General features: G+C 52.5%; 1 protein-coding gene across 4 annotated transcripts in view; it reads right to left on the bottom strand.

Annotated features, from left to right (window-relative positions):
• Positions 1-8,176: 8,176 nt before the first annotated feature.
• LRRC20 (leucine rich repeat containing 20) overlaps positions 8,177-25,787 on the bottom strand; it is a 60,526-nt gene continuing 42,915 nt past the window's right edge. For all 4 annotated transcript variants that reach the window (XM_061197501.1, XM_061197502.1, XM_061197503.1 and 1 more), the window contains exon 5: positions 8,177-8,424. In XM_061197501.1, coding sequence (XP_061053484.1) covers positions 8,270-8,424 — 155 coding nt within the window. In that variant the 3' untranslated portion in view covers positions 8,177-8,269. The remainder of the gene's footprint in view (positions 8,425-25,787) is intronic.

Here is a 25,787-nt window from a genome sequence, read left to right as displayed (position 1 = left end):
AGAAGCAATCCCTGTTCATCTCGAGGAGCCCCACCACTTCCTTGCCCTTCAGGGCTTCCCGCTCTGCCCATTCTGGCCAAGTCCTTGGCCTCGCCCTCATGCTCAGGGGAGCTGCTCCCCATCCCACCCCACCCCTGACAGCTGTGGCTGGGTTCAAGTGCTGTGTCCCAGGGAGTCTTTGCACAGACAGCCTCACCTTCCTGGGAACTGATTTCCATCTGAAAAGCTGGATGCCAGGAGCTGGCAGGAGGGCAGTGGGATTGAGAAGGTCCTTGAAGGGAGGAGCGCTTCCTGTGCTAACTGGAATCGATGTGGACCCCTGCTTGGAGAAGGGTCTGAAGGGAAGGGTGAGGGGAGAAGGTAAAGGGTGATCTTCTTAAATCAAGCTTTCTGGGGGCACTGAGGGAGGTCAGAAGGGCAATCGCATGACTGAAGGACTGCCTTTCTCCTTGGAGAAAGCAAAACAGGAACCGCCAGCCAAGGGAGGGAAGGTTTAATGGGCTGTGGTGAATTTGGAGGAACTGAGGCTTAGCCAAGCAACCTGGCTGAAGTCCAGGCTGGCAGTGTGCCATGTGTTAGGCTGTGTGATGCTGTGTCTGGGAGTCAGGAGTCTCCGGTTCTAGAACAAGTTCTGCTTACTGTGTAACCTTGAGCAAGTTACATAGTTGCTTAAGTCCACATTCTTGGCATCAATGTGAAAATGGAGGTGGGATTAGAAGCAAATTATTTGGTGATCACTAATCTGGTCTCCTAGTACTCACATTCCTAGCTCCCAGTGGACACAAACCTGGAAATCCCACCTCTTTTTAAATCGGCTCATCATCCCTCCCCTGCCCTGCTGGCCGCTCCTCCTGCTGTGCTGTCCTCCTAGGGAAAGACACCCCTCTGCACCGGCTGAACATTAACCAGGTGTCAGACTTGGGGGCCTACAGGGGCGGGGCAGGTGAGGCCAATGCATAAATGAATGTGGCCAGGTGGGGCCACTAGGGCACTCCTGCCTGGCTTCCAGATCCAGGAGATCACTGCCATCAGAATGTAGGCTCAGGGTTGCCAGCTTTTCGGATTTTTCAGAAGCCAGAAACCCAGATTTTTTCATGAAAAATTTCAGCTCCCAATTTTAAATTATTGAGAAACTAACTCAAAATTACTTCTAAACATTGTGCAGGCCAAACAAAATACATCTGTGGGCTGAATTCAGCTCAGGGCCCTTTTGCAACTTCTTTTTTTAAAATTAATTAACTTATTTATTTATTCTTGGCTGCTTTGGGTCTTCTTTGCTGCGCGCAGGCTTTCTCTAGTTTTTGGCAAGCGGGGGCTACTCTTCGTTGTGGTGCGTGGGCTTCTCATTGTGGTGGCTTCTCTTGTTGTGGAGCACGGGCTCTGGGCGCGTGGGCTTCAATAGTTGTGGCTCGCGGGCTCAGTAGTTGTGGCACACAGGCTTAGTTGCTCCGCGGCATGTGGGATCTTCCCAGACCAGGGCTCGAACCCGTGTCCCCTGCGTTGGCAGGCGGATTCTTAACCATGGCGCTACCAGGGAAGCCCGGCAACTTCTTAAATCTCTATAGGCCAGTGGTTCTCAACCTTGGCCGCACCTTAGAATCACACAAGGGAGCTTTTAAGAAAAAAACCACCAGTGCTGGGACCCAGTGCAGACCAATTGAATCAGAGTTTCTGGCAGGCAGGGCCTAGGAATCAGTACTTTTTCAAAACTTTGCAGGTGATCCTAACATGCGGGCAAGGCAGAGACCCACTGCAAGACCCACTGCAAGTACCAAAATTACACTTTGGCACTGCCTATCACAGGGACTCTGAGAAGGTGAGAAGGGATCACAGAGTCATCAAAAGCCAAGCTTCTCAAACTTTAGCATGCCCATGGATCATGTGGGGGGGTTAAAATGCGGATTCCGATTCAGAAGGTATGGGGAGGGACCCAGCCTCTGCAGGTGTAACACGCCCCCAGGTGCTCTTGATGCTGCTCAGCTGAGAATCACGCTCTGAGGAGCGAGAGCCCCATCCAACCTCTCAGCTTTGTCTATAGGAATCCCCTTCGCAATCCTGTCAAGGGTTGGAATAGGATCTCAGGGAGAGGGTGATGCTAAGCCAAAAGCAATGCTCTCCTTCTGGTGGGATTTCAGGCACAGTGACAGGCTAGTGGGGGAGACTGGGGGAGGCCCATCCTCCCTCAGGTCATGCATGCTGGCCATCCGCCACTCCAAGGGATGGAGGAACAGCGGGAGGCCAGTGTGCCTGGAGTACAGTGAAGAAGGGGGAAGTAGTGAAGACCAGAGAAGTAATGGAGGGAAGACCATGCCAGGTCTTAAAGTCCATTGTAAGGACTTGGCTTTTCCATTGAAGTGCCATGGAGAGCCCCTGTGGGACATGGGCAGACAGTGACTTAGGATTTAAAAGGATCCTCTGGGGAATTCCCTGGCCGTCCAGTGGTTAGGACTCTGCACTTTTGCTGCCAAGGGCCTGGGTTCAATCCCTGGTCGGGGAACTAAGATCCCACAAGCCATGCAGCACAGCCAAAATAAATAAATAAAAATACAAGGATCCTCTGGGTGCTGTGTGAGGGAGAAACAGAGACTCGTTAAGGTGCAGAGGTGTGGGCCCTGCTTTGAGTCTGGTTTACTGAGGCGCACGTGGGCCTGGAATCTGCATCTAAAAAGATCCTAGTGACTGAATCTCTTATATAGTCCAGACATCCCTTGTACAACTCCCGGAGCCCATGCACGTTATTTTCTAGGTAACTGGCGTTGATAAGCTAGAATGCATTTTTTTTTTTATTAGTGATTTAGTTAATCATGAATCAGGCATCACGTTTCTTTTTTTTTTTTTTAATTTATTTATTATTTATTTTTGGCTGTGTTGGGTCTTCGTTTCTGTGCGAGGGCTTTCTCCAGCTGCGGCAAGCGGGGGCCACTCTTCATCGCGATGCGTGGGCCTCTCACTATCGCGGCCTCTCTTGTTGCGGAGCACAGGCTCCAGACGCGCAGGCTCAGTAGTTGTGGCTCACGGGCCTAGTTGCTCCGCGGCATGTGGGATCTTCCCAGACCAGGGCTCGAACCCGTGTCCCCTGCATTGGCAGGCAGATTCTCAACCACTGCGCCACCAGGGAAGCCCTAGAATGCATTTTGACTGGCACCACTGGAGTTGTGTGGTGTGGCGGTCCTGCAGGGTCCACCCCTGAAGACACCCTAATTTAAGTGCTTCCCATCTACAGGAGAGAGGGTGCCAGGGTGCTCTTGGCTGGTAAGAATCTGGATGTACACAGAGTAGCATGAGCTCCAGCTGGCTCCTGGCCAAGGCCTTGAATGCCTCATTGTCCTGAGTTATTAGCTGTCCTTGGCAGCCCGAGGCAGAACTTCATAGATCCCTGAACTGTGAAGATGGGGGGAGCGGTGAGCTGTCAGTCTTCTCATTCCCTGTGGGATTAAATCTCCTCTCAGCATCCAGATGTGCCCCAGGGATGTGTGACAAACAGCTCTGTGCTCGCCTGAGAGAGGCAAGGTTCTTGTCAGGGCACTAAAGCTGTCCACACAAGGGCAGGTGTAAGCAGATGGGCGAGGAAGCTCTCGGGTGTGTGAAATGGACATAATGCTGATCACCAAGGGCTACTTACCTACACCACCTGTGGCATTATAGGAGGCAGTCTTTGCACCCATTTTACAGATGAGGAAAGCAAGGCTCAGAGGCTCTTCACAGGAATGTGATGGGAGAAGGAACGTGTGAGTTGGAAAAAGCAATCGCTTCTCCCACCCGAGCTAGCCTCCCAGTTCAAACCCCAGCTCTGCTCCTTCCGAGCTACACGCCAACCCCCAAGCCCTATGCCTGTCCTCATCTGCAGAGTGAGCCCCAAGACGCTGTTGCTGATAGTAAACGAGAAAACCTGCAAGTGCTGGCCCAGTGCTGATAAACAGTAGGCGCTCAGTGAGTGCCCCTGCTCGGACCTAAAGTATCTGGGCTTGTGTGCCTTTTCTGAGGGATGGGTCCAGCCCACCCGGCCCTGAGGCACGTGTCCACAGCATGATCCGGCTGCCCCTCGGCCCGGCCCAGCCCATGACCTGCCCAGCGATCCAGTGACATGGTCTCTCAGGCCTGCCCTCCCTGGCCTTGGCAACTCTCCCAGCGCTCTGGCCAGGCCTTCTGGGCCCCTGCCAACGCTCATCCTTCCAGGAACTGGTCCCCGCCCAGGGCCAGCTTTCTGAGAAGGGACAGGCATGTTTCATGTAAATGGCAGCTCCAAAGTAAGGCCCTTTCGTCCAACACTGAATTTGGGAGAGCCTGAGGACCAAAACCCTTTATGTGTGGTGATGGATGTTAACTAGACTTATTGTGATGGTCATTTTGCAGTATATACACATATTGAATCATTGTTATACACCTGAAGCTAATATAATATGTCAGCTGTATTCTCAAACAAAACAAAACAAAACGACCCTCTAGTCCCATACAGCTTACTGTTGACATTAATAAGTCTTTGTATCCCATCCTCTTCGACATAACAGTACTATTCCAGGAAACTCTTGCCCAGGAAGTAAAAGTTGTAAATCATTGTATTGTTCTTTCTAGGAAATTCCAGAAAGAATCATTTAAATGAACATCAAACTGCCTGACTCTTCAGTAAATAGCATCAAAAGAGAGCTTAAGACTTAAGCTTAAGACTCTTTGAACCCCTCGCCTTAAAACGTCTCTTTGTTGTGTCCACTGATCCTAAACTATATCACAATCTTTATGCAATCCTAGTCAAGGCGTCCTCCCCTGCACTGAAAGCCCCACCTGAAACCAGACTCCGAAATCTCCTCACTACCGTGACTTTGCCCTGCCCATGCTGACACGCTGGGAAGACGTAGTAAAGCTGTCCCTTACTGGGAGAAGAGTCGGCTCAGCTTTGTCTGACCAACAGATCAATTTGTGATATTTCTGGTGAGCCAGCATTCAGCAAGAAGAAACGGAGTCGGGGGAGTCTTCTGCTTGACCTTTGGGGTGGGGATGGGCAGCAGCCTGAGCCCAGGCTAGTCCACTGCAGACAGCTAGAGTAGAGCCCCCAGAATCAGAGAGACAGTGACCAGGGGAGTTCTGGAAAGGCGCTCAGGGACCTCCTAGTACAGCCCCTTCCCTTTACAGACAGCAATCGGGGTCCAGAGAGGGGAAAAGGATTTGTCCAACTCACAGAGCTCACTGTGGTTTTTCGATGGATTAAATGAGTTAATATCTGTAACGCGCTTAGACACTGCCTGGTATGCACTAAGCTCTATATGTGTTTGTTAAATAAAAATGATGGAGAGTCTAGCCTAAAACTCAAGACAAACTCAGGCTGACCCCCCAGATTTAGAAAACAAAAACTGACTTAAACCTTGAACCCAGAAGCAGTTTCTAACTTGCATCAGAACACGTGGAGGGCTTGTTAAAGCCGAGTGCTGGGCCCCACCTCCAGAGCATCTGATTCTGTAGATATGGGGGTTGGGGGGAGCTCTCTAACCCACTCCCTGGATGCTGCTGCTGGTCGAGATGCCTCCTTCAGAACTTCGGACCCTGAGAAATCAATCGCTAAGGGTAGAATTTCTGGCATCAGTCAGGGAGAAACGGGGGCACAGCAGGTCCCTTCATCCTTCCGCAGGTACCGGGTCTCCCCCAGCTGACATTTAGCGCTCTGCAGCAGCACAGCGGCAGGGCAGGCGTCAACTCTGCCTGGCCGTGCCTCCGCCCACGGTGAATGTTCCAAGCCTCACCCCAGCCGAGCTGCTGAGGAGGGGCAGGCCCTCCTCTTCGCTGGTGGTGGGATCAACACTCTGGCCGCGAGAGGTGTGTGCCGTGAGAATAAATCAAACACCAAGAGGCAGATGAAACCAACGTGTTCTTTATTGCAGACTGAAACTAAGGGCTCACTCACACAGTGGGCTTTGATTTGGGGCCGTCTCTGACGCCCAAGCTTCCCCAGCAGGCAAGGGCAAACTCTCCAAGCAGAGTAGAAAACAGCTTCCAGAAGCATCCCCTTCAAAGGGCTTGAGGCGAGGACCTGGGGAAGCAGTGGCTTAGCATGCAGAGGTTACCCGGAAAGGCAGGGCTCCAGAGGGCCAGGCAAACCCAGCCCTCCTCTCCTGGTGGCTTTGGGTCAGTCCCTTCACTGGGAGTGCCACACAGACTCTGAAAAGATCGAAGAGGCCCAAGGTCTCTGGGGACTGCTTTAGGGAGGGGGATGAGCACAGACTCGGACCCCTGACAGGGCAGGGGGAGAGCTGAGAACCTTCACCCTCCATTCTGAGGACATCCTGAGGGTCACCCCAGGCCTCTGCTTTTCAAACAGTAAAGTGCTCGTAGGAATCACCTGGGGATCTTTTGAAATGCAGGTTCTGATTCCGGAGGTCTGGGGTGAGGCCTGGGATTCTGCGTTTCTAACGAGCTCCCGTGGACGCCAACGCTGCTGGCCCACAGACCATACTTGAGTTGCAAAGTTCTAGCCATACAATGCCTTTGTGCATGTCGGAAAAGTACGCCCCTTCTTTGACAAGGAGAAACTCCACTCCGGGACACAGGCTAGGGGTAGGGGGGATCAGGACAGCCTAGGCTGGACTGCAGACTCACTTGTCCCCAGCGTCCATGGCTGAACTCGGAAGCCCTAGAAGATCCCGTTTCAGCCTCCTCACCCTGAAAACCCTTTTTTCCAGAGCTTCACCAACCAGGCCTTGGGAGATGAGCAGAGTGAACATGAACACCGAGCGCTCAGCGACGGGCCAACAATGGCCCAACCTGTCAGCCTCTCACCGAGAGACAGAAGGCCTGAGCGGGGGCGGGCCTCGGAGCTGGAGAGGGGGAACAGGACTGGGAGCGTTCTGATAAAGGGTGAGTGCTCTGAGCGGTGGTCTGAGCTCTGAACAGCCTAACCTTAGGAGTGGAAGACTGGCCACTGGTCCACAAATGTAGGATATGGGTAGCCTGGCTTGCTCCAAGCCCTGGGGCCTCAGGTGTCTCCCACAGACCAGGCAAGGTGGGCTCTGAGCCTGCTTGCTCCACAGATGAGAAGGTGGGAGGTAGATACCTGGGGATCAAGGGGTCAGAGGTTCTCCAAACCACAGGTGTTGTCAGGAAGCAAGAGCCCCAGGCTCTCTCCTGGTAGAGCGACCAGTTGCCCCTGTTTGCCGGGTGTCATCCCAGTGTTCGCACTGAAAGTCCCATGTCCCAGTAAACCCCTCAGTCCCGGGCAAACAGAGATGGTTGGTCACGCAATTACCTGGCCACACCCTAGACTCCAGGTTGAGGGCCTAGAGATGACTAGGTCATCAGGGCTCTGGGTGGTGGCCTGGGAGCTGGCTGGCCACGAACCCAATGGTCCATAGTGCCTTCTGCCCCGTGTGGACCAGTGACAAGGCAGCCAGACTCCTGCCAGAGGGAGACTGTTGAGGGTGGCACAGGTGCAAATGGCTTTGCTTCTCTCTGGGCCACCTCTCCTGCAGCAGAAGGGCTGATGCCAGGCACCCCCGCTCACTCCCAGGGGAGGGATGGGGCACTCCTGACTTCCTACCCCACCGATTTCTTAGGCATGAGGAAGGACAGAGCCTACTTGATTTGCTCTCCACTTGCCGGCCTGCTGGTTCTTGGGCTCCTATACAAACGTTCTCAACCCTGCTACAGCGTCAGGCCACACTGTCTCCACAGCTTTCCCACGACTCCTGGTTCAGGTTCCTGCCAATCCAGGGACCCACAGGGCTGAGGACGGGGCACTGTGGAAGGCCTCATCCTGGTCGGTTCTCAGGAATCAATAAATAGATGGAGATTGTCTTCTGTCCCTCTTACGGCAGCCACTGACTTTCAGCACTAGAAACAAGGCCTCGAACCCACAAGGGCCTGGAAAATGCTCAGCGATGCTCATCCGTGGGCCCAGAAGGTACCAATGATTTGAAGGTAACTTGGAGGCATGTGTTCCCCCAAAAGCCTTCAGGAAGCCCAAAGGAGGCAAAAGCCCCTGCCATTGCCCCTTTCCTCAAATTGTGAGGCTCAGAGGATCTGCCCAGGTTTGCACAGAAGCTGTGAGTGCCCAGAGTCTGGGCTCCAGCCCCGTCCTCGCCTCCTCCCTCCGGGCATTCCAGGGCCCACTACTGCTCTACGCTATCTATCCTGGACCGCCACACCCCTCCCGCCACACGCTATTCAGCCCGCCCGCCCCCAACCCCCCAAACTTGGCCTCCCATGGGCGCGTGGGACTCCCTCCCCTCAGGGCGCCAGGCCAGGTGGCCTCTGTCCCTTGCTGGGCGGGCATGAGGAGGGAAGCCTAGGGTGGGGAGGCCCGCGCATCCTCCGGAGACATGAGCATGTCGAATTTGATGAGCGGCGGGGCGATGACGCGCACCTCGGCATTCAGCGGGTTGAAGCGCAGGTTGATGCTGCGCAAGGCGGGCATGGCGGCCAGCTTCTCCACGGGCACGTCTGTCAGGGAGAGAGGGACAGATTAGGGGGCTGGAGCCAAGTGGGCAGAGAAGAAGGAGGATGCATCACCCGATGCACATGCGCTCAGTGCCCGGCACCCGGCCCTGTGTGAGGGGCCATTGGGGCCCACCAGGGCATTACAACCACATGCAGAAAAGCATCCTAAAAAATAAAGTTACTGTGCTCCGCAACAAGAGAAGCCACCGCAATGAGAAGCCCGCGCACTGCAAAGAAGAGTAGCCCCCGCTCACCGCAACTAGAGAAAGACCGCGCGCGTGGCAAGGAAGACCCAACGCAGCCAAAAAAAAAAAAAAAAAAGTTAAACACTGATTACCACTTATCCCAACCATGCCACTTTTGAGTGGAACTCCCAGAACTGCAAACAGGTATTCAGTATTCAAATACGTGCACACGTGTTTACAGCAGCACTATTCACAATAGCCAATGTCCACCAACAAATGGATAAGCAAAAAGTGGTATAGTCAAACAATGGAATATTAGTCAGCCTGACACATGCTACAACATAGATGAACCTGGAAAACCTTATGCTGAATGAAAGAAGTCAGACACAAAAGGTCACAGAGTATATGATTCTATTCATATGAAGTGTCCAGAATAGGCAAAGCCATAGGGACAGACAGTAGATTAGTGGCTGCCAGAGGCTGGGGTGAGGGGATTGGAGAGTGACTGCTTAATGGGTGCAGAGTCTCCTTTGGGGTGATGAAAGTATTTTGGAACTAGAGTTGACAGATGCAGAACACTGTGAATGCACTAAATGCCACTGAATTGTACACTTTTAAATGGTTAATTTTATCTCAGTTTAAAAAAAAAAAAAAGGACCAGAACAGGCAGCAGCTATACTAATACTTGATAACATTTACGGTTCCTCACACCTAATCTTTAGGATCACTCAGTCTCTGGTTCAAGTCCCAGGTCAGCCACATAACAACTGTGTACCTAAAGCAAATTATTAAACTTCATATCATATATCTGGAAAAGACGAAAACTCTAATTTGAAAAGATACATGCACCATAATGTTCATAGCAGCACTATTTACAGTAGCCAAGACATGGAAGCAACCTAAGTGTCCATCAACAGATGAATGGATAAAGAAGATGTGGTACATATATACAATGGAATATTACTCAGCCATAAAAAAGAATGAAATAATGCCATTTGCAGCAACATGGATGGACCTAAAGATTATCATACCAAGTGAAGTAAGTCAGACAGAGAAAGACAAATACCATATGATATCAATTCTAAGTGGAATCTAAAATATGATACAAATGAACTTATTTACAAAACAGAAACAGGCTCACAGACATAGAAAACAAACTCATGGTTACCAAAGGGGAAAGGTGGGGTCGGGGAGGGACAAATTAGGAGTATGGGATAAACAGATACACACCACTATATATAAAATAGGTAACAAGGATTTACTGTAGAGCACAGGGAACTATATTCAACCTATATGGGAAAGAATGTAATAACCTATATGGCAAAGAATCTGAAAAAAATATATATGTATAGCTGAATCACTTTGCTATATACCTACAACTAACACAATATTGTAAATCAACTATCCTTCAATTAAAAAAATAATAGGGGCTTCCCTGGTGGCGCAGTGGTTGAGAATCTGCCTGCCAATGCAGGGGACACGGGTTCGAGCCCTGGTCTGGGAAGATCCCACATGCCACGGAGCAACTAGGCCTGTGAGCCACAACTACTGAGCCTGCGTGTCTGGAGCCTGTGCCCCGCAACGAGAGGCCACGACAGTGAAAGGCCCGCGCACCGCGATGAAGAGTGGCCCCCGCTTGCCGCAACTAGAGAAAGCCCTCGCACAAAAACGAAGAACCAACAGAGCCAAAAAATAAATAAATAAATAAATAAATAATCCTTCCCTCAAAAAAAAAAAAAAAAAATAATAAAATAAACTTCATATCAGGGTAATAATAGCATATACCTCACAGGGTTGTTTAAGGATGAATGAGAGAATATCTGTGCAGTGATTCCTTGGAGATATTGCGGGTTTGGTTCCAGACCACAGCAATAAAGTGAATATCACAACAAAGCGAGTCACATGAATTTTTTTTGGTTTCCCAGTGCATATAAAAGTTATGTTACCCTACACTGTAGTCTATTAAGTATGCAATAGCATTACGTTTAAAAAAACAATGTACATACCTTAATTTTAAAATACTTTATTGCTAAGAAAATGTTCACCATCATGTGAGCCCTCAGCAAGTCACAGTCTTTTTGCAATAGTAACATCAAAGATCACTGATCACAGATCACGGGAGTTTGCCCCCCCTTAGCACCTTGGGGTGAGTGGCTCTGAGCTCCCTGGGGGCTGGCTCTGTTCGTTAGACCAAGGGTCCAGTGCTGGAGGCAGGGGCAACTCTTAACCTCCTGAGAGCAGAGTCTTTCTTTGTCCTTGAGTCCCCAGGGCCAAACACTATATCTGGCACATAGACATGGTGGGCACAAAAACACGTTCTGGGCAGCCGGCAGGGAGTTAGTAGGGTGGGTCGTGGTCGGGAGCTGGGTCCCGAGCGAGACTGGCTATAGTGCGGCGAGTGGGGCTCTTGTTTGACAGGCAGGAACCTGCATGATGGATGAGAGGACAGGAGCCGTGAAGGAGGCGATGGGGAGGGACCCAGAGCCCAAGGCAAACGTGGAGGCTCAGGTAGGGAAAGCAGCAGAGATAAGGCGTTTCTAGAATGCAAGGTTATGACAAGATGCTACTCCTGGGAGGGGAGGAAAAGCAAGATCAACCGCTCTCAGTTCCTGCTCACCTTCTGCTTCCTCTGGAGCTCATCCGCATGCTAATGTCACATTACACAGCTGCCAGCAGCCTGCTCCTCTATGCGCCTTACTTGGTTGGGCGGCTGCTGGAGTGGGGGCTGAAGGAAGGGGTTGCCTGGGGCATTTCTTGTCTTTATTCATGGAAAGTGGGCCCCCAATTTCCCTACCAGTTAATGGCTGGGAAGAGAAGGGCTAATGACTTGGAAGCTTCCCCTTCTCCACATTAGCACATTAGCTTTGTAATGGCCAACAGCACAGCCAGCAGCCGGGCAGGCGGGACAGACACATCATCCCCTCTGCCCCTGATCGCCCAGATAAGAAAATCCTCTTGCCTTGGGCTCTTAAGAAGTCAGGTCATTTCACAGGGTATTATACCCCCATGTGACACAGGAGGAAATCAAAGCCCAGGGAGGTTAACACCTTGTTAAAATGGGCCCAAGGGACCTCCCTGGCAGTCCAGTGGTTAAGACTCCACACTTCCGATGCAGGGGACGCAGGTTCCATCCCTGGTCGGGGAACGAAGATCCCACGCTCGCGGGGCACAGCCAATTAAAAAAAAAAAAAGGGCCCAAGAAAGGAGGCTGCTTCTAGGAACTGATATTTGAGGCCCTGTGCTAGGTGGTTCTTCATAATGACCCATTTGGCAGATAAGGAAGCTGGGCCTCGGATTCTCCAGGCTGACAATGATCCTCTAACTCTGCTCCAGCTCCCCTGGATTTTTCAACTAGGCCTGACTTTTGTGCTTCAGTGTTCATCTCTCATTGTCCAATTTTAGCAAGAATTCTGCTAAGTTGGTTTAGCCAGAATCCTCCACCCTCGATACCTAATCAGGTTCCTCACCGTCCACTATCCCCTAGGTGACGTCAGATCACCCTGGCCTGCCTTCAAGCAAGAACTAGGGGTTGCTAAGGACTTTCTCTCTCCGGACTCCGTGACTCCTCCACCCCTCAGCCAGGGAGGCCTGCGGGCTGCAGAGGGGCCGGTGCTCCTGAGATGGGGAGGAGGGTCTCCCTGTGATGCCCCTGCCGAGGTTTGCTGGGCGTGGCACGAAGACCAGCTGCAGCCCAGGCTTGGAGCAAATCCCTGTGACTCAAGGCCTAGAGACAGCAGCGCTGCCTGAGTTCTCAGCCTGTCTTTTCCAAGTACCACTCACTGAGCTGGCCTCTTCAGGGTCTGCAGCGTTCCCCAAACCACTCTGCCGAAGGACAGTGATGGCGGGGATTAAGTGTATCTCTTTTCCCTGATTTAACCGCTAAAGTTGCTTGAGCAGTTTAGAGGAAGGAGCAATGGGGCCACCAGACTGCGTCAAAGCTGGCAGAATCAACAAACTGGAGCAGCCAAGCTAGCAAGCAACAAGCCCAAGAGGCCAAGCGGGAGTTTCTGGATAAAGCTTAAAAGAGAACATCTACGCTCAGAGCATCCTGACAAGAGTGGGAGATGGCTGGAGGGTGGAGAGGAGGCTATGAAATGATCTGCGTTGTGTGGGTGGGGAAACTGAAGCTTGAAGAGGTTACATAAGCTTCCTAGGGCTACAAGACACATTGGCATCATGGTGGTAATGGAAGCCAGGTCCCTGGGCTTTGGCACACCTGGAGAGGAAGAGGAGCCCAGCTCTGCCCTCTCCCCTGGGCCACGCCTTCATCCCCATTAGCCCATGTCCTGTGGATCCTCATATTCCAGCTCAAAGGCCCCCTCCTCTGTCACTCCCTCTGGTCCGCATCCAAAGTCCCATAACCCTTTATACAAGACTCATATCACGCATCACACTCTGGGACTATGTTCACCCTATAAGTGCAGTACCTGGCACAGTGCTCACAGGTGCTCAATAGCTATTTGTTGGATGAATGAGTGAACGAACAAATGAATGAATATTTTACCTCCTGCACTAGATCGTAAGTTCCTTCAGGCTCAGGACCACCCTGGGCTGGGCACACAGTGGACCCACCACCAACACCACTTGATTAAGCAACTGTGACCTCAGTACATTCAAGAGTTGGGGCCCTTCCCCTGACCTGACCCATTCTGGGCACTTTTGCCAGTCAGGGCCAGGCCTCTGTGGGCCAAGGCTGTGATAGGTTACTGGCCCTTTAGTGCAATAATCCAATTTAGAAAATGAGAAAATATTGATGAGCAGAAATAAAATCACCCACGTCTCACCACGCAGAACCAATCACTGTTAATGTGAGGTACATGGCCTTACCAACTTTTAGACATGCGTGCGTGTGTGTGTGTGTGTGTGTGTGCATACACAGCTATGTTTCAAAAATGGCCTCCTAGATACTATGCCATAACATGCTTTTCTTGATGACACATTGTGAGCATCTTTTCAGGTTACAAGTCTGTGACATTATTATGGCCACGTGGTAGTCCATGGAATGGCGGGATCACACTTTGGCTCATGTTTCTACTGTTAGACATTCAGTTTGTTTCCAGCTTTCACTATTACAGACAATGAGAGATGGATCCAACCCTCTTCCCACTGCAGACAGCCCTCCCAGACTCCTGCCTATGTCTGTGGAAGCTTAAAATAATCAATAAAAGCAGAATCAGAGTGGGCAGTATTTAGAGAAAATTACTTCTCCAAGGTCAGCTTGACCTCCCTTCACTAATCATTGGCACTATTGACTGGAAAACTTGTTTCATGCCAGTGGGACAAGCTAGAGGCAAGATGATAAAAATGATCGCTTCAGAGCACGATTCATCATACGTGTGGTACCCATGGTCTGAAAGGAGGCTGAAAGGAGGAGGGGTCTGGGCCCAGGGAAGTGGTAAGGGGTACTGAGTGAGCTTCCCAGCACAGAGGTAACCCAGCAGAGACCAGTGACTTCTGATTCCCGCTTTGGGTGGAGCTGAGTCCCATGACATCTAAGGTCCCATCTGGAATTGGGATGAGAGGCTCCCCAACCTGGTGGCCTAGGGCCCCAGTTCCCCGGCTTCCTTGGCAGCTTAGAAACAAATCATGGCGCCCTGTTGGTCGCCCAGGCTGGAGCAACACGACAGTTTACACAAGGCTGGCTGTCTCACTTCTGATCCAGGTGGTCTCCTTCCAGCCAGAATGCTGGATTTTTCAGGATTTTTCAGCTTCTCTGCCTCCAATCCCCAAAGGATCCCGACCAGTGAGCGTGGAGCCTGAGGCTTCCTTACAATGGGACCTGGGGTGCTGGGTAAAGATGCAGAGGCAGCGCCCCAGCCCTAGTGCCTCAGGCCCGTGGGCAGCATGTGGGAGGCTGCCTTAGCCTCCCCAGGGGGCTGTGGGCACATTCGTGCTCGAGAATTCAGGCTGGCCTGACATCAGCCTTGACACAGCTCTTGGTGCCTGGTGCCTCAACAGCGAAGATCAAGGATGCTGAGCTGAGCTGAGCTTCACGCCCCACTCGAAATGCCACAAGACACAAGCAGGCAAACTATGGTAACCTGGCGGGACAGAGAATTGTGCCTGTAACAAGGAGGCTCCCGGGCCACACTCACGGCTGGGTCTGTCCCTTCAGAAGCCCGGCGGGGGGGCAGTGACCGAGCTCCCCCACTGCACAGAGCCCTGGCCGTCGGGGGGATGTATGCAGGAAGAAAGCAGCAGCAGCCCTTGCGCTCAGGAAGCACAGAGAACACTGCATGCCCTTGACAGTCCTGCAGGCTGAGTCCCTCAAGGAAGGCTGTTTGGCTCGGGGAGTTCTAAGTCCTCTGGTGAAAGAGAGGCCAGCTGGGGGAGTGGATGGGGCAGAGACCCAGGCCCTGACCTCGGATCTGCCACTTGGAGTCGTGCAACCTCAGGCAGGCCCCTAACCCCGCTGAACCTCCACCTCCCATCTTTAAACGGTCCTCTGCTTCATGGGGCCACGGGGGCTGGCAGAAGGGACCATGCGGCGCTCCCCAAGGAGGTGCAGAGAGTGTGGCGGGCACCCCGTCAAGAGGATGGGGAGCACAGAGTGTCTTAGGGAATACATTAATGAACCTTAAGTGCAGGCCGTGGGGAAAGAAAAACAAAGGGGGAGAAAAGCCCCCACTGTGATTTCCTCCTCCTCCGCACCTCAGACTGGCCAGCAAGGTGGGCCCATGGGCTCCCAGTGCGGCCACCTGCCAGCACCGCCACCTCCTGCACACTCCCCCGCCCGGATCCGACGTGCAGTCAAAGCCGGGTCAGAACACGGTCCCCTTACTGGCTGCTCTGGAGACAGCCAAGTAAGTAACTCGGATTGCCTGGCCCAAGCCTGGCATTTGCCTTCCCGGTCAGATTCCCCATTTTGCTCCCCTGTGCCCACCACCCCTCCCCCCTGAAGTCCCCCCACCCCTGCTGCTCTGCTCCTCCAGCTGCTTCAGTTAGATACTCCGGGAGGGCCTCGGGAAAGCAGGGCAGTTTTGCCATGGCCTCCCATGAAGTGTCTGCCGGTCCCGCCCTCACAGCTGGAGGTATGTGTCTATAACACTCACACGGAAGACTAGAGATGCCTCATCTGCTGTGTGTACAGCAAGAGTCTGGAAGCGAGGGGTGAAAGACGCGTGGGATGGAAAAGTAATCGCCTCCCCTACGGGTTCTTCTCCTGGGTGGGGCGGACACGTGAATAGCTCCTTTGTAAATCTTCTCCGTGCTTGGAACCTAAGGTCGCTGCCACCAACTTTACAACTCTTTCTACTCAGGCTTAAGATCATTGTCAGAGAAATAAGACCTCCGTTATAATTGGAAAAATAAGAAGAAAAGCTCCTAAGATAAGCACCAGATGGGAGTGAATTAGGTAGGGCCTCACCAGGGAAACCAGCTTCTGAGAAACAAAATGAGTGGAAGGTGGTGGTGGAGGGGAAGTGGTGGAGTGGTCAGGACACCGGCAAGGAAGTGGTGTGCTGGCTAATGTTTAACAATCCACTTCCTGGAGGGAAACATCCCTGATTTGTGGCATTTGCCGATTTTTCGCGGTGTAAATATTCCTACCATGGCCAATTTCAAGCTACCAAGGTGAGGTCACTGAACTTGAGCAAGCACCTCCAGTAATGGTGAGCCAAGTCAAGTAGCCCGCCCAGGCAGGACCACAGGCTCCTGAGCACAAGGTGTCAGAGCTCAGGCCAACTCCTGTCCACCTACACCAGGATTCTTTGGAATAAACTTGAACTTTGGGAACTGGCCCACTGTTTTGCTGTCTGCATGTTCTCAGTTGCCTCTGGCTCATTGATAAAGTTCCTTCTGAAAATGCCAGGTGAGCGGGCTGTGCTACAGGGAAATCACAAGTGGGGGGTTTGTGGGCACTGTGGCAGCAGAGCCACCGTGCCCAGGGTCCAGGGGACAGTAGGGTCCGTGGGAAAGAGGAACCCTGAGCCAAGAGGCAAGTCCACAGAGCTCACCTCTGCCACCCTCCCAGCCAACCATCAGCTCTCACGGCTGGGCTGACTGCTCTTCTCATCCTGATGTAGCTACACACATACACACACGCAACAGACACTGAGAGAAGGAAGAAAGAGGCTACAGCTTCTTCAGGGATGGAATGTGCTTGTTGATGGAAGGTTCTGGTTTAGCTCCATGGTTCTATCTTGCCTGCACATTGGAATCATCCGGGGAGCTTTAAAAAATCATCAAGCCCCAAACCCACCATCAGAGATTCTGACTTAATTGGCATGGGGTATGGCCTGGACACAGGTGTTTTTAAAATCTCCCGGATGATCTGAATGCACAGCTAGTTTGAGTACCACTGGTCTTCCCAGTGAGGCTTAATGAGAGAATCTGGTGAAAACACTCATATAGCATTTCCATCCTAGGATGTTGCCCACCTGCTTCACTGTGTGGGGCAGAGCTGTCAAGAGCTAGGCTGATTGCCTGCATTCATGGCATAGGGAATCCTGCCTCATCACCTTACACTGTTCTCTCCACCCCAAGGAAGTTTCCCTCCAACCAAAGTTATGTGCTCCAGCCATAACTTTCCTGTGGCTTTCAATCTCCCTCCAGCTATATGCAAAAATTGTCTCTCCTTATGCAAAGCACTGTCCTCAATAGCTGGGGTTCTGGAGCAAGACTGCCTGGGTTGGAACCCTGGTTTTGTCCAGGCAGCATGACCTTGGCCAAGTTACTTAACTTCCCTGAGCCTCAGTTTCCTCACCTGGGGAGAATAATAGTGCCTGCCTCATAAGGTTGTCGTGAGCATTAAATAAGAGCACACTTGAAAATGGTTAGAGAAGATCCGGATATGAAATAAATGGCCACTAAGTATCAGCTAGTGTAACTGACCATGACATGAGCCCCGTGAGAACAGGGAGGGGGCTTTGTCCATCTCCATCTCCAGCACAGCGCCTAGCGCACAGCAAGCTGCTCAATCAAAAAACGACAACTGTCGAATGAACATTTCCCAAATGCCTAAATCCGTGTTCGTGACCCTGCGAGCCTCTTACTTCCTGAATAAGGCCCTTGCAAGGCTGAGCTTTGAGAGTCAGAGCATCTGGGCTGCTCTCCAGCACTCTGGACAGAGACAGGGACAGACAGTCCCTTAGACTGGCTTGTCTAAGGGAGCAAGAAAGTATTTTGTTTTAAGCAAATGTCAAAGAACTTTTCGTGCTGTTCACCTGTGTGCTACCAGCAGAGTGCTACCAGCACCCTGGAGAACTGGAGGTTCTGTGGGTAATCAAGGTTTTACCACTCACTGGCTGGCACAGAGAATGCCATTTGGACAGAGACCAAGTGTGTGAAATGTCTTCTGCCCAGAGACCCGGCTTGCTACTTCCCTTCTGGCAGACGCATGTGGGCAGGAGCTGCAACAGGAGCTTCCCTCCCCTCCATGTCTGGGGACCATGTCTAATTTGCACTAATTGCTGTTGAAGACTGTTTGCTCACTCCTAACCTCTCCCTCAAGTGGCTCCACAGCCAGCAAGCGCTCCTACACTGTGTCTAGTGATGGCGTCACGATCAATGCCTGTACCGACTGCTCACTACCCGTGGGTACGGGGCAGTACTCTGCTGGTGCTGGACAAGGGCATTCTGGGCAGATGGCATGAGTCCGCTGTGCCAAGCAGGCAGCTGCCACCTTGGAGGGTGAATCATCTTCCCCTGGGCACTGTGACACTCAGCGCTTGGAGGGCAGGGAAAGGCTCAGACTGTCGCCAGCTGGCTGTGCTCGGGACGGGGTTGCGGGGGGCGGAGGTAATTCAAACCCAATGTCCAGGGATCCATCCATTTCCCCCCAGATGGGCTTGGAGCCCAAGATGGGCAGGAAGAATGTGTCAGGGGTTTGACATTGTCTTCCCAGACCTTCTCTGCTTTGACCTGTCTTAGGGGCTAACAGCCTTCTCTGGCAGGCAGGGAGCTACAGGAAGTGTGCTTGCCAATCAGCCCCTTGTAAATACCAGCTAAAAGGCCGCTCGCAGGGAGAGCTCCTTTCTCTGCAGCCACAGGGCGCCTGCCAGGGCTGAGCGAGGCCAGTATAAGAAAACTCTGCCCTTGTGACCTGGCCAGTAGCTTACCGGTGCTACCAGACGTGTGGCACCCAACCTGCTGCCCCAGGCGCCATCCACACCCTCCTCTCCTGTCACATGAAGACCTGGCAGGCTCCGGAACACCAAAGACACGTGGGCCCAGGCACACCAAAGACCTGGGTTCAAATCCTGCCTCCACCAGGCCCCTGTGCCGTCTGCTTAATCTCTCTGAGCCTCTCTCTTAGCCGTCAAGTGGAGGTAACGCCCCCTATCCAGAAGAGAGGCCTGAGCAGATTAAATGAGACGATTACAGAGGAGCAGTGTCAAGCAGCCATAGCTGTTAGGTTTTGAAGTCTGTGCGATTTTATCTTTTCAGACCAAATACAGCATTATTTCCACTTCTGCTTTCCTAGGGTTTCCTCTGTTTAAAAACTATTTTCTGGGCTCCAGTGAAAGAACTCTCCTCTTATCCCCCCCCAGAGGCACAGAGGGGGTGTGATGCGGAACAATAGGACCAGGTCCCGCTCACTCCCGCTCCCCGGGAAGCCCTCCCCAGCCCAGCTTCCTCGTGTACCACTCGCTCAGCACTTGGTACTCAGTGCTTGTGGCTCATGCCCCCAGCCACAGGAGAGTTCCAAGAGCAAAGGCAGCCTGCAGAACCTCTCACTAAGGGGCAGCTTGGTAGAGCCCCAAAGTGAAATAAAGCCACATCTCTCTGCCCCTGTGATGCTGATCGATTTAGTCTGTGAAACAGGGTGGAACAGTGATGTCAATGTCAAGGAAGGGCGATCCTGAGGTCCTAGTGGGCATTTGCGCCCCAGGCTAAGGGAGGATATCCTGGAGAATCTCTTCTATTGATGGAGACCAGAGTGAAGCTGTGGCTCCCTGGAGGGATCTGCCCCTCTCCCGCCTGCCCAGAGAAGGGAGAAGTTGCTGTGATACAGGGCCTGGGCCCCCAGTGATACACTGGGCTGTGGCAGGGGTGCAGGTGCCCCCTTGGGCCAGGTGTGCTCCCTCTAAGTCTCCACAGTGCCCCCAAACCATCCTTGTAGCCCAGGAGACAAGGGTCCTGTACTTTGTGGAAACCTTGGGTACCCTGAGGAATTTGTGAGGCTTAAGGAGCAGTTGTGCTTGGGAGGATGGTGCGGCCATTAGCACAGTCAGCTGCCCGGAGGTGGCACCTGGTGCTTTAGGAAAAGGCCCTGAGCTTCTCAGGCCCTGCTGTGCATAGAAAGCACTAGGGGGTCTTGCTCAGGTACAGGTTCTGATTTTCAGGAGGTTGGAGGTGGAGCCTGAGGTTCTGAATTTCTAACAGGTTCCCAGGTGATGCCCACACTATTGCTGGTCTGTGGATGACACTTTGAGAAGCCAGAGCCTCGACAGGGGTTCTCAACCTTCAGCATGCATCCGCATCACCTGGGGGGGAACTTATTAAAACTAACTGCTGGGCTTCCCTGGTGGCGCAGTGGTTGAGAATCTGCCTGCCAATGCAGGGGACACGGGTTCGAGCCCTGCTCTGGGAAGATCCCACATGCCGCGGAGCGACTGGGCCCGTGAGCCACAATTACTGAGCCTGCGCGTCTGGAGCCTGTGCTCCACAACGGGAGAGGCCGCGATAGTGAGAGGCCCGCGCACCGCGATGAAGAGTGGCCCCCACTTGCCGCAACTGGAGAAAGCCCTCGCACAGAAACAAAGACCCAACACAGCCATAAATAAATTAATAAATTAATAAATAAAATTAAAAAAAAAAAAAACTAACTGCTAGGGAATTCCCTGGTGGCCCAGTGGTTAGGACTCGGCGCTTTCACTGCCGTGGCCTGGGTTCAGTCCCTGGTGCGGAACTGAGATCCCATAAGCCAAGTGGCACGGCCAAAAAAAAAAAAGATGCACAAATTGCTGTCTGCCCCCACTTCCCCAGTTTCTGATTGAGGAGGTCTGGGGAGGGGCCTAAGAATATGTATTTCTAACAAGTTCTCAGATGATGCTACTGGTCCTGGGACCCCCCCCACTCTGAGAACTATTGGTCTTGACAGTAAGAAGTGAAACTGTGTGAACACAGAATTAAGTAAATGCAGCCCAAAGCATCCCTATGTGATACAGGTACAGATGTCCCCCGCTATCTGAAAGTACAGCATTCCTATAAAAGCTTTTGTAAGCAGAAATGGCATAAAGTGAAGAAGCAATTACCTTAGGACACATCTTATTAACGGACACACAAAATAAACTGAGATAAAGCACATGGCGGCTTGATGCTGAGTGTGGTTCTGGGGAAGGAGCTTGGCAGGGCTCCTTGTCTCTCTGCTCGGGGCACAAACTTCCTCTGTTAACACTCGCTGCAAAATAAACGCTGAACGCGACTTGCGCTTTTCCTATTTTTTCATAAAAGTGAAAATGCTCTTCGGATTTCCTTGATTAGCGAAAACAGGTACCAGTGCCAGGTCTTTCGTAAAAGTGAAGTGGTGTAAAGCAAACTTTCGAAAAGCAGGGGATACCTGTACTTTCCCTTTTAAGAGTGCTATTGCTCTATTTGTTAAATTCTTAACAAGCTTTTGTTTCCCTATGATCTCTTGCTCTTTCTGGAAAAGTGGTTGCATGGGGTAAAAAACCCAGCGAATTGAGGGTGACGGAAAGTTAAATTCTAGCTTAACCAAAATAGTCTCCTGCTTAAGCAAAATGAAGTCTCTGAAATATCAGTACTTGGTCTCCCCTTCACCCACCATGTTCCAGGAACGTGTTGAATTGCTCTGCAGCATCGAGTACTTGTAAGTTCTTAGGAGTGAACGCTGCTCCCGCACCCACCTTCAAGGCCTGTGTGATGGCTGCTGGGGTAAAGAACTGACTCCCTGGTTTTAACAGGATGGGTGACCCATCTTCTGCCCACGTCACCACTCACAGACTAAATGCTTCTACCTCCTCCAAAGCCTTTCCAGGGCTCTCTGGGGAACCCCACCTCTCAAGGACACGTGGACAGCCACCCTCTGCCTGGGAGCCTCCCCATGGCACCTCAGCACTTCTGACCATGTCTTACCTTGTAGCTTACTCTCCGCTCCCACTCAGACTTTCCCTACAGCCTGTAAGCAGCTTAAGGTCAGGGCCTGCATCTCATTCATCTCTGTCGCCCCTATTTCTGCAGAGACTCTCTCTCCCCAAGCAGTCTTGTTTATACACACTCAGAAGCTTCCATATACCAGAGGCTCCCTTCTGGTTTGGAAAATATAAGGCCCATCCCATATCCCAGAAACTTGTAAGTCACTGTTGTCAGAATAAATACTCTAAGCTACAAACCCTTTTCTCCCTCTTGGAAGTGCCTGGCAGGTTTGTCCCCAGGGACCCAGGAAGCCTCCCATCTGGATGGGGGCACTTGCTATGTGTGTGCCAGGGCCCAGCTTGTGGGGGGGGGGGTGGAGGAGAGGCCTGTGACCTGCACCACTTCCTGTTCATCTGTACCAGGCCCAGACCTACAGACTCAGGGGGTTAGGACAAAAGCAGAGAAAATGGTAAGACATGAGGCAGGACTTCTGGACTGAGAGCTTGGCCGTGCAGGGTGGCTGAGGTGGGATGGGGTGGAGATAAAGAGTCAGATGGCATTGAACCTGTCATCTACCTGGCTCCACACTCGGGTGAGAGGAGAGCTCATCCCCTTAGCCGAGGCATCACTGCCCATCCTCACGACACCCTCACCATCCAGTCACCCTGAGGATGCAGTGGTGGCGACCACGATGGACAGAGACGCGGGTGGAGATGAGAGGAGGGAAGAGTGCAGCGTAGTTGAGGGGTGAGAGTTGAAGGACAGGGAGATGGCTGGCTGAGCACAGACCCCAAGTCTCTGTGGGACAACTCATGGAAGCGGCTTTCAATATTTTTTCATCATGACTCACTGTAAGAAATTCATTTTAGGAATTCCCTGGCGGTCCAGTGGTTAGGACTCCGCGCTTTCACTGCCGAGGGTGTGGGTTTGATCCCTGATCAGGGAACTAAGATCCCACAAGCTGCGTGGCGAGGCCAAAAAAAAAAAAAGAAAAAAAAAAAAATTTTACAGCATGACCCAGTACCTATATCTGTGCAGGTACATAGCAAAACTAAAATAAAAAGTCACAAAGCCGTATGTACCATGCTACAGGTGATGTACTCCAGCACACGCTGGTTTCACAACTTATTAGTGGGTCATAGCTGGCAACTCGAAACAACCTGCCCTATTATGTGTCAGTCATTTCGGAGGGCCTTGGAGCCTTTGGAATTCCTGCTCTGTACTGTGCTCCCGACCAACTGCGCGCCCGCTGTATGCAGACACCACGCTCATGCTGGGTGGGGGTGGGGAGCAGGGTGGCCCCAGAGGTGAGAGCACAGGGAGGCCACATCACACACACGGGCTGGAGGACTGTCCGTACAAGGCGGCAGCCACAAGGCCGCCACGTGCTAACCCAGATCCTCGACCTGAGGGCATTCAGCTACTGGTGAGCACCAAGGACGGGCACCCTCCCCACCCTGCCCACCGGCGGATGGACCAGAAAACAGAGGGCAGTGTCCCTGCCTCTCCCAGCCTGCATACCCTGATGAGGTCCTGTGCCTTCTCCCCTCCATGGACCGGAGCCCTCTCTCCTCTCCCTGCATCGTGGTCCAGAGAGTGGAGGAAGACTGGGCAGCGGCACTGTTCAGAAACAAGATGCTGCTGCCGCCCTCGGCAACTTCCAGGCCTTCCTGAGGCCAGGCTGGAGGCATCTTTTGAGGAGGTCCCTTCAGAGGCTCCTTCGGATGCACCTGGGGGCTTGCTTCAGAGCTGCTTGTTCTCTACTTACTGAACTAAATCTTTAAAGCAACTCATGCATCTCCAATTTATTTCTTTAAAAACGATTTTTAAAAAATTTTCCAATCCTCTCTGAGGGCTCTAAAGGGGAAAAATAAGCCACTCTTAAGGCATCCTAAGCTCCAACTACAATTATCCCAATGAGCTCCTGCAGGAGATCGGCTACAACTGGTGAAGAGTGCAAAGCTATTTCCATAATGAAGGACTTTTCAGCCCTCGCCTTCTTCACTGTGACTACGGCTCTCTTCCCTCCAATTGGGCTGCGAAGGCTGTGGCCTGGCCTTCCACTGGTTTGGGAGTTAGAAAGCCATCCAAGTAACTAGGATGGATGGGAGACAGGTAGAAAATAAAAGTGAGGACCCTCCTGCAAGGGAACCATAGCTGCCGCCGTGTGCCCCTCTTTCCACCTGGCTGGGGGAGAGCACCCAGGCGTCCCGCAATGGAGCAGGCCCTGGGGTCAGCCAAGCACCTCGAGGAGCCGCTGGACACTTGGGGAAAACTAGAAGGCAGGGGCAGTCCCCGACATCTCCATGTCCCCCAGGCCTGGCCCAGGCTGGGCAGCAGGGGGCTCTGTCACAGACTGAACTGACTGAGACACACAGCCCAGTGGCTGATGTCTCTTTTACCTGGCCAGGTGTGCAACAGACACTTGACCATGAAGGCTGGGGGAATGTCTTAGTGCCTCAGTCTCTACATCTATCAAATGGGATGATCACCCTGTTGCCTTGGGCCTGCACACGAGCACTCTTGGTAAGCTGTAAGATGCTTCCATGTGAAGAGTTATTACTGTCACTCTGCAGAAAGGTAGAGATACGTGTACAAAAGAAGAAGTCAAAGCAGCCGATCTCTGCTCTGGGAGCTGTTGCTGCTAAGGAGTGTTGTCAGCCTTGTGGGAGGGGAAAGATGAGGGAATCTGTGCCACCCTGTACTTCCCACTTTGGGGAGAGTCACTTCTTGTACTGCAGCCAGCATAGACCACTCACCCAGTTCCCCGGCTGGGGGTGCGGGGAAGCCACCTTCTGGGGTGGGGGGTTGCCGAGGGTGGGGAGAACCTCCATTTGAAAGCTGAGAAGAGCTGAAGCTCAGAGAAGGGGATGTGAGTCTTTCAAAGCTGCAGTTAGGAAGTGGGGAAGCCAATGGCCAATACTTGTCCTGACCTGCCCGCCTGAAGCTACCCACCCAGCTCTGGTCTTGGTATCAGCCTGAAGTAGCCCCTGCTTGGTTACTGCCCCATTTAGATAAGCAGCAGAAGGAGGTGGAGGCATCAGGAATGGCCTCAAAGAACAAGAGGCGGAGGAGGAAGGGCCCAGCAAGGAGAGCCTGGCTGCGAATGAAGAGCTCAGGGCGAGACCCCGGGTGGTCAGGACAGCACAGGAGGAAGAACTGCGCAGTGAAAAGGCACTTCTGGGCATGCTCCTTCCGCTTAAAGACAGAACAAGGGCCCAAGTGACCAGGCGGGCCAACGCAGGGGCCAGCCACTCAGTGATCCTGGACTTGGGAGGCAATACTGACCCAGAGCCCACCCCCAGGGCCTTCCCAGAGGCCAGGCAAGGGAACCCCACTCCAGGCACAGGGCTGAGTTTTAGAATCATGTATTCTTATCCTGGCACTTCTGTGGTCTCACTGTGCCACCCGATGCTCTCTCATAACCTCCCTGAGCCTCAGTTTACTCATCTCTAAAAGGATGGACCCAGAAGTTGAGAGCTTAGCTGGTCCCACCTCCCACTCAGCCAGGGCCAGGGCCCTGCAGGCAGCATCCCCGATAGAAGGGACGCTCACCGGCGCACAAGGCAGGCTGCTCTTCATCGAGCAGCTCCAAACCACTAGAGACCTCTTCCTTTTAATCAAATGGCATAATGGCTGTGAAAGAGCTTACGAAAATAAAAGCATAATTGAAGGGGGTTATTATTAACCATCAACATTAGAGGCAACGTGAGAGAGGACGAAATGGGGCTGGAGATGGGCTTCCGGAGCGCCCCAAGGCAGCTGCAGAAGGAGCCGAGGAGGAGGAGCGCAAAAGGACCCTGTGAGTGCCGGGCTCTCTCTGGGGCGGTCAGAGAGCAGCTGCAGAGGTGCTCAGGTCCTGATGAGACCGACAGGCATGTAACTGCTACAAAAGGAAGAAAGGAACCCCTCTTCCACCTCAGAGGAACCCAGCTCGCTGGGATCTGCTGTTTGCAGGAGGCACATCTACAACCCAGATGGGAAGACCCTCTGGTTCCCTGGGGGGAGCATATCTGTACTGGAAGGCACAGAGACACTGTTCTGAACACCTTTGCCTAGTGGCTCCTGCTTAATAATGGCAAAGAGCTCACTGTGATGCCAGGGAGGGAGAGTCGGGGACTCTGTCAGGAGTCAATGCATAGA

The sequence above is a fragment of the Eubalaena glacialis genome, chromosome 1 (assembly GCF_028564815.1).
Source record: "Eubalaena glacialis isolate mEubGla1 chromosome 1, mEubGla1.1.hap2.+ XY, whole genome shotgun sequence".
NCBI lineage: Eukaryota > Metazoa > Chordata > Mammalia > Artiodactyla > Balaenidae > Eubalaena > Eubalaena glacialis.
This window is presented reverse-complemented; position numbering and strand designations above follow the sequence as displayed.